Source organism: Carex rostrata, chromosome 2 (genome assembly GCF_964058835.1).
Source record: "Carex rostrata chromosome 2, lpCarRost1.2, whole genome shotgun sequence".
Taxonomy (NCBI): Eukaryota; Viridiplantae; Streptophyta; class Magnoliopsida; order Poales; family Cyperaceae; genus Carex; species Carex rostrata.
The window spans coordinates 14436996-14458418 of NC_135919.1; the positions used below are offsets into that span (position 1 = coordinate 14436996).

Sequence of the window (21423 nt, forward strand, 5' to 3'; positions counted from 1 at the left end):
AAGTTATATATGGGTGTCAACCTTGATCTTTCTGACTCTTCTCGCAATCTCCAACAGTAATAAGACAGTAATAAAACACCAATAGTGTCGAACAAAAATGTTATTTCTCCAGAATGACTGGATGAAAAATACTTTAAAGAAAGCTAGTATACAAATAGAACAAAATTTAATAACATCATCATAAATTCTGTTTTTTTTTTTTCCCCCCGTGAGACCTCTATCAAAACTCTCATTTATTTCCAGGGGCTTTGAGAACACCACTATCAATCAAATGTTGTAGCTCTGATTTTGCAAGATCTTTTGTTTTTGAATCTGACGATTCAAGGAATGCCAGAATGACCTTTGAACTGCAGATATTCAAAAACAACATTCAGTAAATATATAACATAATGTTCCATAACCAATAGAACCCGGACTCCTTAAATTTATACAATTGAACACCAAACAAACCAAGAGAGACCTGAAAAATACCTGAAAATTTGAGTGTTGTTAATATGCACTCGATATTAGTCAAATCAAATACATATACCTGTCCTCTAAACATGTAATCTATACATGCTGTGCTATAAAAATTCATAATTGAACTAGATATGGACTAATATGTTCCACAAGTACTGCTATCCCACATAATCTGCACATCATTACACATGAACTAGATATGTAATGATATCTTTCGCATGTGCAGTACGCCGTGGGCACCATTTGCCCATTTCAGGGCAACACAAATATCCCACATCAGCCAACAAGTATAATAAAAAAACAATTGAAATCAACAATAATTACCTGTGTCCCTGGGCCCACACGTCAGTTTTTCCTTCTAGCGAGCCTTTCCACAGTGCAGAGGCAAAGGCATGTGAGTCTAGTACCAGTTTTCGAATAGTTCTGCTAGAATGGAAGTTTTCAAAGACATGCTCTTCCTTAGAATCAGTGCCCTTGGGTACTGCTGCCAGAGATGTTATGGCCTCATGCAATGCATCAATTTTATCGGACAGAGGTTGCAAGATTTTGTCACCCCCTCCAAGTGCAACCTGTGTATATTTTTTTCCATGTGTAAAAAATAAAGATATACAAATGTTTAAGCTTCACATTTGCCAATAGTTGACATATCTAACATAAAGAATCAAGCAGGGAGAAGTAACCCACATATTTTCCCAAAAAAAAAAAAAAAAAAAATCAGGATAGCACCTCATATATTACTTCTCTGCCAAAGTTGGATCGAAGAAGCACACCAAGATTCTCGATACAAGCTTCAATCAGACCCTAATAGTGACAGATGGCAAATCATGATACATCAAGACTTGGAAAAAGAAAAAACAACAACAATAACACTGCTCTGATCAAAAGAAAAATAATATTCAGAATAACAAGTACTTCTCAATCAGGCATCCAATTATTTGGGACTTTCAAGAATCAATAACAACAGAAAGTACAAGAGTAAAACCTCAGCTAGCCCGCTATCAAGTAACAGTTCGCGTCTACGCAAAGAGGGATCTTTCTTTCCCTCAACTGATGTCATTTGAACCTTATCAGTGACATCCGTTTCCGCCAATTCTTCTCCCTTAAAAAAAACATACACAGAGATTGAGAACATCACTACAACATGAAACATACATTTGAAACTTTATCCTATGACAAATATGCATTGGAATTCTTTTGCAAATAACAGAATATGCAAAAGAAATCAAACTGACCAGTTTGCCTCAAGCTTTTTGGTGCTTACCTTTGCTCATAAATCAAACAATACAGACTCTTGAGTATAAAGGAACTAATGCAAAGTATCGAATTCAGTTTATATGAACGATTCAGTGAATTTAATCAGCTTGAATAAGTTTGATTTGATCTTGGATTGAACGGAGAGTCAGAAACACCAAAAAACAAAAAGACAATCAAGAAAACGACTTTTGCAGATTGCAAATAGTATTATTGTCTGTTATTTGCAATTTAGTTGAATGAGTGTAAATTTGCAAAACAGCCATTCGGTTCCTTCTGAAGATAGGACTGCTGCTACATTTAACTCCATGCCTCCCAATAACTAACTATATCAAAATAATATAGTAAAGAAATATATGAAAACAATACCCACCTGGGAAGAGAGAGAAGGAACTGTATAATTAAGGCATGCCAGGTCATCAGGGCTCAGGTACCGTGAGCAGTTGGGATGGAGCAGTTGCAACAAAGGCCGCCTCCCATTCTGTTTTTTTTTTAAAAAGCCTTGCTATTTCAGTATCATATTATTTCAATGCACAAGGCTGGAAGTGCCACATCCATAACATTGGCAATGGAGAGTTTGAACCCATAATTTGTTAAAATTATCTCAGGTGCCTCACCATCTAAAAATACTACATTAGCATCCCTAGTGTGTTATTATATAAATCACAAAACACAAAGGAAAAAAAGTATGGTGTGTACAAAATTGTACAATTGCACTTGATAGCTCTATTGGTTTGACCTCTTTTCGATTTTTTTTGCATAATATATTAACTCTTAGTTTTTCTGGTGTTGATTGCCCCAATCGAGGGGAACTGAGGGGAGATAGTAAAGTTGAGGTCAACTGAAGCAAAATCCTATTGAAGCTATTCAGATACCAAGAACTAACTATACTAAATTGCGTTGATTCGAAGCAAATTGAAGATCCCGCTGGGATATCAAATAATAAATTAGGGTCATAAAATAACCAAATAGCACCAAAAAGAGATGCAAGGACTACTAGTTTTACCTTATCAAGCACGAGTTCATTTAGCGCCTTCCTTATCTCTTCAATTATAATCTACTTAACATAAACCAATAATTAGAGAATTTCAGTTTGCACATGCGAAATGAAATAAGTAGGTTATAATAAAAACAGAAAAAAAAAACTTACTTTGTTCACAAGCTTCGTGTCGTCAACAATAGAAAGGATACAAATCAGGAGCTGTGTATTAAAATAACACAAAGTTTAGGAATAATACAACATAAAAAAAAGCATAAAAAGAAATAAGGTGGAATTTTTTTTATGATTGTACTTTTAATTGTATATTACTTGCTATAAACAAACATGTTACCATAATCAGACCAAGGAAACTTCTTCAACAGTACCATATAAAATAAGAAAATAAAACTGCCAAATCTAAAAGAAAATTCCTAGAAGATAGTTACTTACAAGGCTCCCATATTGATCTAGAGCAAGCTTTCTAACATGCCCCTTCATGCCCTTTATGATCTTTTTTCTATCCTAAAATTAGCATAAAAGAAAAATAAACCACCAAGTTACATTTTAGGGGAAAATTTCACATGCATTCCTTCAGAAACATGAAATTGCCAAGCATAACTCCGCAGAACATGTAGTACCACTGTAAACCCATACTTCTATAAGCAAAGAAAATATCACATGTACCATAACAAAACATGTATTCCCAATTTACTTTCAAAACCACACCTGACTCCCTTTACCTCTACAAGTACAATACATGTACAAGGTGACTCAGGTAGTGTTGAAACTTGTAAGGTATGAAGGGAGTAACATTACTTCCAACATTTTATATGACCATGACAGACAGATATTTGCAACTATGAAGGAGCACATACGATAATTAAAGTGTTTAACAATTGTAATAAACAAATGTTAGAAAAAGCATGGGTATAACAATCATACTACACCTTTGCAGTTCCGTGCTTTACACAGAGGACAGCGAGCTTCAACCCATCTCTATTATGCATCATTCTAACAAGAAGCGGCTGAGCCGACCTTTTTCTTTTCTTTTTTATTTTTTTTGACAAATTAGCTGCAACTTCAGTTTCCTCAGTACTACCTGATCCTTCAATTTGTGAAATTAACTGGAGAATCACATCCGTTGCAGAAGTCTTGGCAAACAATTAAGAAAGATGTTTACAGGAAATAAGTTAGCTGATGACATTAGAAATGATGAATAGATGTTTCATTTTTTAAGATGGCCTGAAAGGTTTCAATAAACACCCAACATTTATTCTCTTTCTGTAGAAGGAATGCTATAATTATAGAATTGGTAAATAATATGGCGGAGCAAATATGTTCTTCAGTTCTTGATCAATTTCCCCCTTTTCCATTATCCCAGAACTTATGGGTAACTTCTGTATTGTGATAACTACTGTTCTTATTTTCACAAATCACTCTCTTTTGGTTATGATCGCACCGAAGACTTCAACAAATTTTTGCAAATACTAAAGTTGAAATTACCTTGTCAGCAATTGTGAAGTACTCTAATATGGCAGTGTGGACAATTGAATAGTCAACGATTCCTTTTTCCAAGAGGGCTTGTATCACCTTGTTCATGTGTTCTAGCACTAATTTTTTTTTTAACCCTAGCTTGGCAATTATATCCAATAACCTGGTACAAATAATTTGTAAAACAAGAAACCACTCTTTACATATCATACCAAAGTGCTTATTGAAACAAAAATTGTCGCCAAAATAAACACAATGAAATAGTATAAAAGAGAAACAATAAAGATAATACAAATAATAGAATTTACCTCCCTGAGTTTGTTTTTGTTAAATCCTGGAACAACTGAAGCTCGGTCGAGTATATCTCAACCAACAAGCTTCTTTTATGGGACCCATTCGCAAGGTGGTATACATGCTCCACCACTACAGGCATCATAATAAAAATATAATGAGTTTACTAAAATGACAATTATTAAAAAAAAACTCTGAAACTAAAAACATTCACATGCCTGCAGCTCCGACACTGTGACGAAGAAGGGATGCTACATGGCCATGGAGGGAAGAGACGAACAATTCAAATTGCTTTTTGCTAGCTAGGGGACAGCATAAAAAAATCAAACATAAACACAAGATACAACAAAAATGAAATAATATACACACCTTAAAATTTAAGAATTGAATGTAACAATACCAGAATCTAGAAGCTTCTTTACGAGATGAACAGCATACTTTTTTCGAGCAAGAGTCAGAAAATGAGGGCGAAGTGCATCAAAAACCTTGTCCCTCTCTTCTTGCGTACAATACTTGATGCATGTCTGTATAAGATTTACATGGTATAACTAGAGCAAAAACAAACAGCCAGGCATTGTAAGAGCTTACTAAAAGAAATTTGAAAACATACTTGAAGAACACGTGCAGAGACATGAGACGCTGCAATTTCCATGAATTTGCCACCCATTTTACGAAGGGCTTCAGTTACAAACCTAAACCATTTTGTATAAATAAGCAAAAAAACTGAAATCAAAGCAGAAGTATGATTAAACAATTGACACAAGAGAAACTGAAATTTTTACTTGGATCTATCTTCTTTGCTCACACCATGACATCTCATTTTTTCCCACAATAAAGCAAGTTCCTGTTAAATGGAGTAAGAAAAAAGATAAAAACATATTGATGTAAGAGAAAGATTGGTCTAGAATTTTTTTTGTGCTTATTTGAGCTCTCAACGTAAATGGGGGTTGCAAAAATGATGTTCTGACTAAGTTTTAACAAAATTTCTGATCTAAGCACCAATAGATGATGCATCTGGTATCATCACTAGTAAGGAGAGGTAGAGCTTACTTTTTCAAGAGCATAATTTGGCCTCCTCTTCTTTTTCCTCAGCTCAGCCACTTCCTGCATACAAAGAACAAAGAACAAATCACTGGTGAAGCATAACAAGCTAAAATCAATAATCACTGTTACAGTTTTTTAGCATTCTTTGGATGGCAAAAGACATTTTTAAATGCACAAGGATTATTGTAGACAATTGTTGTTTTTGTTGTCTCTACAATTAATGTTTCTTTCCATATAAACTCGCCCTCTCCATTGCCTTTGAACCAAAATACTATTGTTTAACTGTTTTACGTTAAAAAACTTGGTTGATTTGGTTTTAGAAAAGTAAGAATAACACAGAGAATAATGGAAAAGAAGTACATTACATAACCAATTCCATTGGCTGCAGTAAGTCTCAGTGGACTTTAAATTTTGCTGGGAATATTTTTGTTAGGTAGCATTTCTTTTCTACCTTCCAGCTAGTGCTTGTGCAAGTTCCAAGTTATCTTCACAAATATCATATATTTGCAAAATCCCCTTGAAAGTATCAAGCTTAGGCGCAAAAATTGAAAACATTGCAATGCTTGCAAGTAACAACAAGCACTTAGATTAAGAATACACAAACAACGCACACTAACAGACACGCAAACACAAACCTTAGAGGCTAAACGACGCTCCTTTGCGCTCTTTGGTTCGTTCTTATCGGCGTTAGTTGCCGTCTGATTCTCCTTCTTCGCCCACTTCTCCTGCGCCTTCTCAGGCGCACGTGCTACCTTGCCAGGCACGTGTTTCTTGGCTCCTTTAGGTTTCTGCCCAGCCTTGTCGTCTCGTTTTCTCTTCTTCAATTCCATCTTTTTGCTTCCAGTTTCCATCAACAGCTTCGGCTTGCTAAGACGAGGGTTCAAGCTCACCTCTCTCCCTCAGCTGTAAAAACTAGGCACTCTCACAACTGAAACTAGGGTTTTAGCTTCGGGCTTGGTTTCTTTGCGAATGTACGGGCCTAAAATTAAACTAATTGGGCTCCTTACATTCAATTGGATTAAAAATCTGCGCTCTCATTTTGGTCCGTAATGGAAAAATGTAAACTAAGGAAATGCTTTTTTCGGCCTCTAATATATGAAAGTTAAAATGTCTCGTTCTTTTCTGGCCGCAATCATGCCTCATTTATTATATTCGTTTCAAAGTTTTAAAATTTAATCCGAACCGCATAACATGATATTTGTATTAAAATGTACTTGAATTATGGATGAAAACAATATGGATAATATTTGAATCCGTATTCGATATGTATTCAAAAATTTAGATATGGATATCTGATTTCCAAATATATGCGTGGATAAGAATATTGATATGGTTTTACATTTTAATTATTCATATCCGAATAGTAGATATATATCATATATTTTAATATTTATTATGAAAAATTTATGTTATTCATCATTATAATTAGATAAATATTTTGAACTTTAATATCTTTTATATTACTTTAATTAATATACGATCTGATCCGGACACTCCGTCTGATATCCGATACGTATTCGAAAAATAAAAAAAAGGAATATAGATATAATTTTATCACTATCCGCTCCGTTTTCACCCCTGCCTTAGAGACTAAATTTCATATTTGTTTTATAATATTTTTACTAACTTTAAGCAATTACAAAATTATTGTTTTTGGATGATCAGGAATTTTCTAAAAAAAACAATAATAAAATAAACTAAAAATATATATATAATTGTTTTCGAGCACATTTTAATGTGATATCATATTGAATAGTTTGGATCAACTGTTCAAGCTTTGAAAATGAAGATAAGGATATGAAACGTGATTGAGACACGAAAATAACGATGCATTTTAACCCTGCTCATATTAGTATATTTTTTTGCCAAAATTTGAGGGATGTGAACAAAAAGGTCAAAACTTAAGTTATGATCTCTCCGGCATTTTTTTGACAAGGAGAGAGGAACTTTTGCATTTGAACCAAAATACTTTTACTGGATTGCTTGATTGCTTGAGGTTGTACCTGGATAGGACTGGATCTCCTCTTGGCTAGTGCCACGCCGGCCTTGGAGGCCTCGCACATGTGGGGTTGGCGGTGGGGGACGGGTAAATTTGACTTTGAAGCCCCACAACAAAATAAAATCGCAATAGCTTCAGCTGCAACAGTTCGTGTTTAAAATCAAAATTACATCGCTGGCTGTATAATTTGCATTTTTAGTGACATTTTGTACGCTTCGGAATCATGGAATGAGAAAACATAATATAAATTCCATAGGTTTTACGCAGCTCAACTTTTTTTTTCAAATTTAACATGCATGTTGTGTGCTTTATTTAATTAAACAACTTAGAACAAATTGAATTGTTTTGAGATGCGTGTCCTGGTCAACTAAAGTTAATTTATTTAGCAAAACAAAAAATATATATATATATAACTCGTATGGGGTCCTTTGTTCCTAGATTCCGTATCGATAATCTATTGTTGATATATTTTGAAGTGTGGCTGCCGCATCTCATACGGCACCTCCCCTCTCTCTATTCCGAGGATCTTGTTGAGTAGAAATCGCATTGAGTGTAATTAAAAAAATTGCAGATCAAAGGCAAGAGTGAGAGTTAAAGAAATAAAAAGTAAATAGAACAGAAAGAAGAAAACACAGAGCAGAATAAATATCAAACTTTTCAGAAGTATCTTTTTCCTTGACAGATGTCAACTATTCTTATGTTAAAGCAAAAAAATAAATAACACGAAAAGTAAAAACTAACAATCTACTCTTAACTAATTACCGCCTCTTTTCACTCCTCTTCAGTCCAGTTGCTCAGTGTATTTTTTATTATTTTTTAAAAGTCCAGCTACTATTTCCAAGTCCGACTTGAATCTCAAATATTAAATCAGCGCGAACATGTCAGATCCTCTGTGGCGGTTCCAGAACACCGCGTGTTGTTGCAAATCACTGAACACTAGGAAATCCTTCATTTTATCTCTAATACTACACTACTACTTCCATTCGCTGGATGTCAGTACTGACCCGCCACCTGATCGTGAATAAAAATTTATGAACAAAATTTGTAGTCTCCAAGCGAAACTTAAATAGCACCCGTTCTCTGTTTCTCTGTCAATCATGGCGAACTTCTCCATCCCTCCGCTTCCTTTAATTCTCCTCTTGCTCGTTCTCCTTCTAATCGAATCTCAACAATTCAATGCTGAATTGACGGTACAAATCAAAGACAGCACCAACAGCTACGCATCTCCGATCCAAACTTTCCTCTACTCTTCTCCGCCGCCGCCTTCATTTGTAACTCTGCCACCTCCACCGCCTTGCGAAGGCAACCAAGGGGCATCGGTGCCGACACCTCCAGGTGTAATGCCGTATTATCCGTCCTATACCTTGGCGCCTCCATCTGATTTACAATTTACGTTGGGATCACGTTCGGATCAGAGGGAACCTCTCTTTGTCTTTCCATTTCTGTGTTTGTTAGTTGTTTTGTTGTGAATTCAATTGAGGCTTGTGGTTTATAATTCCTGTTTCAATTTTGAGAGGAATATCACTTAATAGCAAGATTGCTCTGCTGAGGTTTTTCTGCAAACCATACATGTGGTTAATATTTGTATTCCCCTAATAATAAAGATGTTTCCTCCGGATAATTTAAAATATATGGCAGAATTAAATGTGACTAGTGTTTGATTTTGATATTTAGGAAATAAATCTGCTACAATTCTATAGGATCGCAGGTCCTGCGATTCAAATCTCAACTGTTTATTTATTTTGAGAGTCGTGCATAAAAACTATCTCTTTTTCAGATTCTTACATTCTAATAAATGAATGGCTGGAATTGGAATCACAGAACTCTGCGATCATGTAGGATCGCAGCAGATTTGCTTCCTGATATTTAGATGATTAGATCTAAAAGGTTACAACTTTGTGTTGTACTGTTGTTCTGTAATATATATTTTGCAACTTTCGAATGGGCTAATTTGTTTTGCCCTTTCTGAATTGTATCATTTGATAACAACTGGAACAGCAAAATGTAAGTTGGCTTGTAAAATGCAATTAGCCAAGGACTCGTTGGTGATGGAAAATTGAAGCCAACAGATAATTGGATTTATCTGTTAGTGTTATTTTTTATATTAGCCAGGCACTCAACTAGGACACGTTCGGCAACGGAAAATTTATGAAAATTGGATTGATTGGATATGGATTTTTTTTTATATTATAATTTGATAATTTTCAAATTAAAACCATTTATGGGAAAATTCAGAACATAGGTGTTCGCGATTACATGATTTTTTCTAAAAAAAAGTTTTTTTTTTTTGTCTTTTTACAATTAATTTTTTCGTAAAATTTGGAACACTAACATATAACACTGTTAAGTGCATTAATACTAAACACTTATTCGGATTAATAAAATTGTACATATCACTTTTAAAAAATAACAATGTAACACATGGATTGCGTCTGCGCAACTTCTCGTATTATTCAATTATATTTTGTTTTCATTAATATTAGCCTTAGATTGGGTTTACAATGAGTCAAGCTAGCATTAGAGAGCAAGGATAAAATTGGAAAAACAGAGAGCAAAAATTGCAAAGATATAACTTAAGCAGAAAAATAAGTCTAGCTAAAAGCCTAAACTCAGTTAACCCTGGCAGCGAACTGTGAGAGAGGCAGAGAGCGCTCCAGCGATTGGGGAAAAAAAATAACATTAACAATAAAATCTTGATACCATGCTCCAGCGATTGATAAGAGTTTATTTTTCAAGTTGATTTCACTGGAATAGAGTATGAAATGGGAAATAATAAACTCTTATCAAATCTTGATACCATGCTCTGATGCTCATAAGACAGTGATAATCAACTTGAAAAAATAACATTAACAATAAAAAGTAGAGATTTTGTTTTTGTTTGAGATTGCGGTTGGGCTAAGGTTGTTTCTGTTTCGTGTTGAAACGCCTTCTTCAAGATTCAGCCTTCTCTAACTTGAGATACGCTTGTTAAGTTGTTAGGCTTGAAATTCAAATCTGAAACCTCAACTTGGGCTTTTATAGCGACTTTGCCTATAAGAATGGTCGAGTATAAAAATATATATCATGTGTACATCTCCTATGTTTTGGGCTTCATTTAACTAAACATCTTTACATGGACCTATCTGCATAGGTACATGTTCTAAGATTTAGTGTTGTAAATCAATGTTTTATAATGCCATGACCCTTATTATTTATTTTTATTTTTTTATTTCAAAGCCCGTAGGCCGAATTACATCAAAGTTTAGCATCTGCTGTTTGAATGCGTAGAGCATTACTAATTACAAGCACTGCTTCTTATTATTTATTTTTTTGCATGTTCCAAAGCACTGCTTCCTATTAGACCAAAAGAAAAGAACAAATTAAGGCCTGAAAATTGAAAAAGTAAACCCCATTACATTCCATCCCTCAATTCTACCCCTTCGTGCCAAGTTATATGCCAGCAAATTGTGGTCCCTGCTAATATGACAGCATTGTAGGTGATTATGCTCCTGAAACGCTGTCCAGGTTACCATTGTCTCATGGAATGCTCTCCAGTCCATCTCTTTTGACAGTTGCATTTGATTACAAGCCTCTGACAAGGCAATGTTATCAATATATAACATGCATGGCCAGAGGTTGTGATGCCTGACATACTCCACTACAGCCTTCAGGGCCATGGCTTCCGACTGAATTGGGCAACACACTTTGACGTTAGATAAGTGATACATGCAAAGTTTCTCCTCTTCAAGGATAACGAATCCAACACCCTCGTTCCAGGCTTCTTTCCAGAACCCATCAACAAAACAAGTGAACTGACAAGGGGTTCTAGGTGAGTTGACCTCCTGGGGTGGCACTACAGGTTTGTTATTCTGAGTTGCTGCAAGCATTGTCTCAGTAGAGACCTCTCTTAGGATTTGGAGAAATCTGTTACTGCAAGGTGTTGTTGCCGCATAAACCAGTTCGTTTCTAGACCTCCATATGGCCCAGATAATGTTTACGAAGCAGTTCCATTGAGGGTCTGTCAGAGAATCCGTATAGTACAAGAGGATTTGGGAGAAGTCCCCTGTCAGTAGGTGAGACCGGATTGTGAGTGGTGAGACGTACCAGCACAGGCGAGAGAAGGTACATGCGAATCACAGGTACTCTATATCATCATCCCTATTCTTAGGCTTCTACTTGTCAGAATCTTCCTCAGTGGTAAACCTTTTTGTATTAGCTGCCATAAAAACAATCTCAACCTTGGTAAAATATCCCCTTTGCCCCAGACATGTTTCCAGATCTGCCGTACCAGTGGGTCCTGATTTGGAGCATCACCCCTTCGTTTAGCGTAAGCCTTACTGACAACAAATTCCCCATTTGTGCTGAGGTTGAAGATCAGGCGATCTTGCCTCTGAAGGTCATATGGTGGCTGTGTTGATGTATGCATAACCCAATAAGCCTGACATTTTATCAACATCCCAAGAGATTTCACCCCCTTCCCCATGTACAGATTCTCACCTTTGCTTGCTGAGTGTTTACTGGACGTAGCTCTAAAAACAGTGCATTCTGATTCCCCCAGATCCCAACACACCATGGGTGCCAGTTTGCTTCTCAATTGCATTGGAGATTGCCAAAATCTAGTGCAATTGTTTTTTGATAAAAATGCATAGGCCCGTTTCAATTGATTGAAACATAGTTAAATTATATTTACCTAGCTAAAAGAAAGAAAAAATAGAGTAACAAAATACTGATAATACTCTTAGCGTCAGAGTCTAGACTGTCCCTAGTAGCAGCTCAAAATAGTAAGTAAGGCTGATAATTTCAAACACAGACAAACACAACATGAAGAGTTTTGAGAAAAATAACAACCAAAGCTCTCATCTCACAAAAGGGTTCCTAAAGTCTGTTTAGTCTGAGTCTTTAGTATTAGCAGACTCCACAAGCACTTGTTATGGTGAAGGAGCCGCAGCAGGCACCTCTTGCAGTGGGATGTCAGAAAGGTCTCTTGGCAACCATTCCTGGGCAGCTTCCGCCATAGCAGCATCTATGCTTGTCCACAAAAGCACCCAATTAAAAACTTGAATAACAAATGTTCTAACAAAAGGACTAGTGTTCGCTTCTCAGAGTGTGCTTACAAAGTTCCAAATACAACTAATTGTACTTGTTTTAAACCTTGAATCCACTCACGTCTAGGATTGCAAGTGTACAATCCTATCCGTGTAGTAAAATAAGGTATCGATCCTCAGGGACGGTTAAACTCAATTCTAGACTTTCACAAATCCAAGTTAGGTACTAGAAGTTTGAAGAATTGGGTTTGATTTGTTTCAATTTCTAAATTTCAAAAGACAATTCAATTAAAGGTAAATGAAAGCGATTAAAAGATTTGGTTTTGAATCAATTATAAAATGTGTTCTTAGGGTTTCAGACTTCATCTCCAAACTTTTCCTTCTCTGGACCTATCATACAACTCGCATCATCTCTGATGCGACTTGTGTGATGCGACTCGCATCATCTCTGATGCGGGTCGCATGGCCCTCGAGCAGAGCTGACATGAGTTCGTATCTAAGTTGATTTCTTGTGCGAGGCTTCGACCTGTGGCTCTCGCCTACTGGTATCTAACCTAGATTGATTGTCTGGTTAACTAGAAGTATCTATAACCTCTCGATAATAGAAATTTCACCTCTCGGTTACTATTGATCTTAGATCTACTTCAAGTGCTCAATTACAATTGCAAGATACATCAAGGCCTAATTACTAGAAGAGATGCTATAGACATCTAACAGTAGACAATCAAGAATCAATCAAGAAATCACAATCAAGCAAACAATGAATACTCAAACAACAATCACACAAGTTCAACATTAGATCAAAACATCATTCAACTCAAAGAAAAGGTTTGGAGATTACATCTTAACCCTAAGAAACAGGGATCTACTCAAGCATAACAAAAGTAAACATGAAAGAGAGAGAGAATAGGCAGATCATAATGGAGCTCGAAGATCCAAGGTGGATTGGAGAGGATCTTGCAATCTTCTCTTCTTCTCCTCTTCTTCAAGCAAGCTCCAATCTCCTTCTTCTCTCTTGATCTTCGCTCTTTTTGTGTTCTGGAATGTAGAGGGGGAAAAAGCCTCCCGAATTCTGGCATAGGACCTCCTTATATAGGCAACAGAGTTGACTTTGGGCTTGTCAGATTTAATTTGAACTGGGCGGCAACAGTTGATGCGACTCGCATCAGGTGGATGCGACTCGCATCAGGTGGATGCGACTCGCATCAGATGGTCTTCAAGAGAGAGCAGTGAGGGTCGCATCGCAGGTCGCTTTGGGCTTGGATGCGACTCGCACCAGATGAATGCGACTCGCATCAGAGCTTCCTGAAGTCTGCCAACTGCCTGATTTTGCCCAATTTCGCTTGATTCCTGCAAAGTAAGAACCAAAACTTAGCAGTACCACATTCTATGGATGTTCAATGTAAAAGGCACCTTTTATTGGTTCAAAATATAGATTTTCATATGGAAACAAGTCGAAATGATAGGTCTAATAATGTGATAACAACTAGTTTGGTTAAAACAGATGGAATTCCTCTAATTCCATACTGTCCATGCTAATGCACCAAACACAGTGAGAAAAGCAATTCGATTTGGTTGAGGTAAAGTGTAAACATAGGCTAATATATCTGAGATTGAATGCCAATGTCTCTAGTCCTAAAGCAATTGATAAACAAATGAGCAACTGTCTCTCTATTCTGACAAAAATGACAAGAGCTATTGCCAGCCCAGTCCTTTTCAGAAGATTACTCTTGCTTAGGATCTTATTGTGTGTTAAATCTAGTGCAATTGTAGTCTCCCGATAGCCAGAGAAAAGAACGCAGGAAGTATTTTGTTGGGTTTTGAGGAACGGTTCAAACCCATTTAATTAGCTTAAGCTGCGGAAAAAGTAAAACAAAAATTTTTACATCTAACTTAAGCTACGGATTAAATGAATCAAGAAGATTCGTTTAATCCTATTTACAGATCTACTCCATAATTGATTTCCTAAAGCATTAAATCTATTTACAAATTAAATAGATTAATATAACAATTTATACCTTGATTCCAAATCTCAGTTGGAATGCAGACCGAGCGAGTAGAGCCTCACCAGGGATGGAATCGACTCGCAGTATCACACGTGTGATACCTCTATTGGTTATCCACCAGGACTAACCGGAGAGCGATTTACTTCTTCTGCCAGAAATACCGTAAACCGCGGAATTCTGCAGAAACACTATTCACCGAAAAAGGGACAATTTAAATATATTTAAGACTCCAAGTTATTCCGTTTCACTTAAAAAGTAAAACAAGAAATACCGCAGAGTTTGCAAAAATATATTTTTCCGAATCTCGTAATAACCGAAACCGGGGAAGAGAGAAAAACTGATTAACGAAGTAATCAGATTAACACGTGAATTAGTGAGTCTTTCTCTCTACCCCTACCCCTCTATTTATAGACTTTTGAGGAGGTTTGCAAAAGACCAAAATACCCCTCAAAACAAATCTATTTACCAAAAGCCCTTGACACCTCATCTTTTTATCATGTGAAATGACCAAAATACCCTTGCCACCTCACATGACACATGTCAACACATGGGAAGTCGGCACCAAGGGAAAAATACTATTTTGCCCTTGGCCCATTAAGGCATGAATAGTGTTAGGCTTTGATTTTGGGCTTTGACTTTGGGCCTTTAATTTTAATTAAGGCTTTGATTATTTTGGGCTTTTAAATCCATAATTCAAACCCATAATTAACAATTAAAATTCCAAATCATATATATATAATTGTCATGTACAATTATATTTCTTTTTCGGTTATTGTTCGGTAACTTTTATACAACGTAACGTGTACGTTTATAAATTAACCGTTGTTTCTGCTTGTCATTCTAAATGACATTTATAATTTAATTATATCACGTATAATTAATTATAACCATCTTAATATTAATTATAATCAATTTATAATTAATCAGTAAGATTCTCCGAGTAGCTCCTATATGGTGTGACCCAATAGGATCTGTGTTATGTTGGTAAACAGAGTTAAAACTGTTTTAACTTCTGTTAGTCATGGGTGGCATCTGGCAACACATCATGACCATCCAATTACACAGATGATGCTGTACTGTACAATATCACGATCCAGTAAACAATTTACTTGTGTCAGTTCTTCTGTCTCATAGCTATCAGATCAGTTTTAAGGTAGATATGTGTCATCCTTGTTAACTGTATCTTTTCTTGATCTTGAGTAGATTATCAAATATAATTACTCTTGTAATTATACCGCATGCAGATAATCTAACTCTATCAAGGGGCCCAGTGATGCTATAGCTCGTATAGAGATACGAGGGACAAGTAGTATTCTTGGTAGACTATCACTTCCTCAGCTAAGTTATATATATGGAAATGCTACCATTATGACTGCTTTTTACGGACAGCGTTAGATAACACTTACTCATATATATTTCTTAGTGGGAACGATAAATACCTCATACTGTAGAACTTTGACACTGAATGAAAACATAAATGACACGAACACAATTCTATTTAATGTTTCATTCGGGGTCTGTCAAATATCATGTTCCTAGAACATGTATCTATGTGATTAAAATGACATCTCGTGTCAGGTGGTTTGTAAAACTTAACCATCTTTTAATCCACATACTAACCTTATAACAGTAATTAGTGTTCCTGCTAATTACCTTGGTCAGTGACCTTTTAAGAGTATATATTATCTATATTATGGAGTTTCACAATTTCAGTCATGAACTCGAAATGATCCACAAATGCAATAATACTCAAGGCAACAAAATGATATATAAATAAACATTCAATTCATGAACAAAGCTTTATGATTAACTTATCGTATTATTGACTTCTAGATTATTACAAACTAACATATTTTGCCTTAACTAAGCTCACCCATTGCAAGTCAGAGCCTGTTGCAACTCGCCATAATGATTTCATCATTAATGCCTCATTTATCGAGATCAAATCCTGTATCCCCAGTCCTCCCTCCAATAGTGGCCTTGTAATTTTCTCCCAGGATATATACGCCACGTATCTCTTGGCTTCTAATTTCCCCCAAAAGAAGCGCCTCATTAGGTCTGTCAAAGCCTTCACGATAGCAGTTGGTAGTTTTGCCATGATATGAGTTATGACAAATATGATTCTCTTTTGCTATTGTAAAATACATGATCATGATACCTAAGGAATCAGTACCACTAACCTGGACAGATTCCTGGAGCTCAGTTAGCAATTCGGGAAAAATGAAAAAGGATGATTGGTTAAGGCGGTTTGTGTGTACGTGTTGGCTCCTATGGAAGCCACACAACAAACTTATTTTTAGAGAAATTAAGCTCCAATCACAACAGATTGCACTGAGAATTAAACAGGAGGCAAGGTTATGGCCTTATGGGTACGATACTGTTAAAAGAGAGTATCATTTATTGCTAAATGTTGTATAGTTGTATAATTGTTTGAGCTGTACCGCTGTAACCCATGTTTGGGAATTTTTATTTTACTTTATAATATTGTGCATACATAATTCACACTACTTTTTTTCTGCATTGAAAATGTATACTCCTGTACATATTTTAATGAGCCAAAAAGAATTAACAATGTATAAATTTTACTGTGTACATAATTCGAATTTTATTTTTGTACATATTTCGGATCTATCAAATTTCATATGTGTGGATTCTTGATTTTTGTATATTTAATATTTTGTTCACAATTTACTACTAAAAATTTAAGAAAAAAGAAACTATTAGAGTTAGAATCCACTCTGCTACAACGACGGAGAAAGACAATAAAACAATAACAAAAAATAATCTTACATAAAATAACAAATTAACAGTTCTATACTTAGTTCTAGATCTCAATTTTTTTCATATATAATATAAATTGTTGGCGCTAATTGTAATAATGCCACTCTTAAAAAATAGGAACATATAGTTCCATAAGTACATGCACACCGATAAAACATATGCAAAAGGCAATGGCTACTGCGTATGTCATGTTTAAGCATCATGTTCGTGTACAAGTGTTGGTATGAGGCTCTAACTCTGACAATTTGCCAGATAAGAGTGTGGGTAATTTGTTAAAAACAACAATAACCAAGCCTTTAGTCCCAACTTGGGGTAGACTACAAATGAAACCCAATGGCACTAATAAGTAGTTTGTTAAAAAAGAAAAAAAAACTTTCAAGTAGAAATAGACCGACAACTAAGAAGTGGATACAAGACATCAATTTACATTTAATTTCTTAAAGAGATGCACATAACATAACACCACCATAGTGTCATAAGGCTCTTCAAAATACCTGGTCATGGGTGACAATTTGACAATCATAGATCTTACTGCCTGAAATAAAATGAAACTAAAACCAATATATGTACTTTATTATCATTTTCTGTTATATTAGTTCTTGAGTGCTATTTTAGTTCCTTTTATCATTTTTTTGGGAAATATGTACTTTATTATCTTAATTTATTATAATTTTGCAAAACACATGAACTGATTTTTAAAGATAATTTTAGATTGATTTAAACAGATGCTACAGTTCATACTAATTCAAAGCTATTGGTAAAGTAAATAATTAGTCTATAGGGCAAAATATCATGGTACCGGTACCAGAGAAAAGGCTCATAACATGAAGAAGTACAATTAATGTAGCGTCTCAGTAGTCTACAGATATAGAATGCCTCTCCATATGATTTTGCTTGGACAAAAATAAGTCAAGAAAGGTCTAAATTATCCCTGCTTCCAGTTCATTTCATTTTACTGCATAAGATGAGCATGACATATATGGGGAGTAAATAAAAATAAACAAAAGGACCAAAGAAAATTTTCTTTTGACCAATTGCAACAAAACATCTACAAAGGTACATTTGAATATGAGTGAGTCTATGGTACTATGCAAATTACGATTTGTTATCGTGCTACGGCTCTATATTTGAGTTTTAAAATCCTAACGGTCAATCTGAACTGTTCATCTTGTTCTCCATATTAATATGTGTTTGGAGACCAAATTTTATATTTTTTGAAATTTATTTACTATTTTTTTAGATTTATTGAAAATCACTGTTTTTGGATGGTCCAGAATTTTCAGATCAAGTGATTTTCAATAAATCTAAAAAAATAGTAAAAAAATTTCAAAAAATGTAAAATTTGGTCTCCAAACACATATTAATATGGAGAACAAGATGAACGGTTCAGATCGACCGTTAGGATTTGAAAACTCAAATATAGAGCCGTAACAACCCGTGATATGCATAGTACCATAGACTCACTCTTTGAATATAACCATTCACATATATGAATGATGTTTGACCTAAATATGCAAGTGCTCTGTCAATAAAAGAAACTAAAAGAAAAGCATACTTGGCCTGAAAATAATAGGTGTTAACACCTAAATATAATATAATCAACAGTAGAAATCGATTTCCTTATCTAAAAATAAATAAATAAAGCATTAAGTATATTTTATAATAAAATATTAATAAGAAAAATATCTCCTTGAGTTGCAACCATATCCAGAAAGAAAACCTACAATTTTTTTTATCAAAAATACTCTGAAGACTCCTAAAAAAGAAGCAATTCAACGGAGACATTCTTAGTACCCAGACATATCACTAAACTCTAGTATTCACTGCATGTAATGAAAAAGAAGTAATCAGAAGAAGAAACAGAAGCAAATTTAGATCTTGAGATGAAAAATCTAGAGTTTTCATTATGTGTCTCTATCAACTGCATAAAACAGACAGGTAATCTAAATGAATAAATTCACATACTCAATCATTTGTAAAATCAAAATATGATCTATCTCTATTATTAATTTATTATAGAGAAATTATTAGTGGAGATAAATGAATAAACAAAGAAAAATAATGCAGGCATGACACTTTATGCAATTAAATATGTCAGAATAATAAAACATTCAGCATCAGCATACATGTCTTTATAGTTTATAAAGCACGGTAAGCATACATATATTGCATATTTATTTAGCAATGTACTCGGTTAGAAATTATCATATCATAAACCAAAAGTCATACTTTAATGAATTGATAAGTTTTGTATTTCTTGTTAGACAAATCTAGCAACTTTGTAATGCACCTGATCAGAACTAATTACCTTAAGAAGCAAAAAAATCATAGATTATTGAGTTAACTAATTACGAGATATCTCATTGGATGAATCTAAATCGTGTATTATTAAATGAATGAAGAGGATTATAGAAAACTTACTAAAAATTTAATAATTATGTTCTAGTATGGCATGGGGCTGGGTACGACATTAAATACCGATCTTGTATAGTCTAATTGTTCCTGTTTTAGAAAGAAAGCAAATAATGTGTGAAATGTGTGAGATAATTCTAATTTTTTTTTTACAAAAATGGAGATTAAACAAGGATAAATTAATAAACAAAAGTCTTGCAAAATCTAATTGTCTCAAAAACAATCACATGACAGGGCAAATTGGGATAATTAAGTGAAAGAGAAATATTTATTGGGACGTTCTTTCTCCTTGCTCCACCTCTTTTCAGTTCGTCTCTCCTATCTCTTCGCCTCCGCTCTACCACCTCTGCCAGCAATCCACCTTCCGTCCTCCGTTCGAAAGAGACAGAGGACGAAAATCGGCAGCAAACTCCTCTCGCTCCACTGCTCCCGCCAACAAGTCACCACCTTCTCTCAATTCCACGGTCCCATCACAACTTCTGTACCTCTTTATTGTCCTTTACACTTTTTGGAAGAAGCGAGAGTCGGCGATGATAACCCTAATCGCTAGCTCTCTCATCCTCTGACACCTTCCCGTCCTCTTCAACATTTGTCGGGAGTTTCAGAGAGAATTGACGACAATAGCCCTAGTCGCCATCCCTCCTGTCTTCTAGCGCCTCCAACCCTCCCGCAAACCTAGCAGAAAAAAGAAAAAATATGATGCCCCCTTTCTTCCGGTCACTAGCTAGTCGATGCTGAAGGTCGTCGATGTCTACTACCAATGGAAAATGTTTATTTTATTTTGTTATTTTAGTTGTTAGATGTTAATGTTCGGATGTTGATATTGACAGGGGCGGAGCCAGACATTTACCGAATGGGGATCAAACACATACTTAAAAAAAATCAATAACATAATATTTTTTTAATAAAATATACATTAACAATTTAATATTTACATACTTGGATAAGAAAAGCTTCAAAAGTCCAAAAGTATTCCATCTCAAAAACAAAAACAAGTTATATGAATAAACAACAAAAAGGAACCAAAATGTTTTTCATCACTTCAAATTTCATCGCTCAATGGTATTCTTCGATCTTTCATTTTTTGAAAACGACATAAGATAGTACCATCACTAACTCTCTCAAACAACTCTTTCTCAACAAGTTATTAAGCAATCATTTATCCATTCATCACACATTTTATTCCGCAAATTGTCTTTAATGAATTTCATTGCAGAAAATACTCTCTACAGAAGCTGTAGCTACCGGTAAAATCAATGCCAACTTTAGTAGAAGAAAAGGTTGAGGATGTGCTATATGCTTGTTGGTTTGAACCATAACATTAGCTAGTTCACTTAATCCATTCAAATTTGAGAATTTATCCATTGTGCGTACATCAACAATGAAGTTCTCTAGCTGATTGGGAAGAGCTAGGAGACCAACATTGAAAAATTCTCTAGGATAAAATGAAGCCAACTTCACCAATCTTTCGTTGTCAAATGCCCGAAATGAATCTCTTGGATTCAAACAAGCCATAAAAAGAAAAAGTTCTGAATTTATCTCGTCAAATCTACTATTAAGCTCTTGTAGTTGTGTATCTATAATGACACAAAATATATGTATTCGGTACCGATGAAGATGGGTAATATCAGGAGCCTTACGAGCTGATTTTGCTTGAAGAACAAATCTATCCTCCATGTTGGGTAT

The 21423-nt window shown here is 35.0% G+C and overlaps 1 protein-coding gene and 1 long non-coding RNA gene across 3 annotated transcripts; one reads left to right on the forward strand and one right to left on the reverse strand.

Moving 5' to 3' along the window:
• Positions 1–85: 85 nt before the first annotated feature.
• PUM24 (pumilio 24) lies at positions 86–6436 on the reverse strand. The gene is made up of 17 exons (XM_078292950.1): positions 6151–6436; positions 5522–5575; positions 5254–5315; positions 5082–5163; positions 4872–4995; positions 4690–4773; positions 4489–4603; positions 4193–4343; positions 3637–3840; positions 3140–3211; positions 2861–2911; positions 2717–2767; positions 2084–2191; positions 1442–1558; positions 1186–1260; positions 784–1028; positions 86–347 (listed from the first exon to the last, which is right to left on the reverse strand). The coding sequence occupies exons 1-17, from the start codon at positions 6364–6366 to the stop codon at positions 230–232; spliced, it is 1929 nt and encodes a 642-aa protein (XP_078149076.1). The 5' UTR covers positions 6367–6436; the 3' UTR covers positions 86–229.
• Positions 6437–17298: 10862 nt separating this feature from the next.
• On the forward strand, positions 17299–18392 carry LOC144550571 (uncharacterized). Of its 2 annotated transcripts, none has more exons than XR_013510502.1 (3): positions 17299–17585; positions 17676–17891; positions 17922–18392. It is a non-coding gene; the product is annotated as an uncharacterized LOC144550571 (long non-coding RNA). The 2 variants fall into 2 exon arrangements; XR_013510503.1 differs by having other exon boundaries at positions 17299–17583; positions 17673–17891.
• Positions 18393–21423: the final 3031 nt, after the last annotated feature.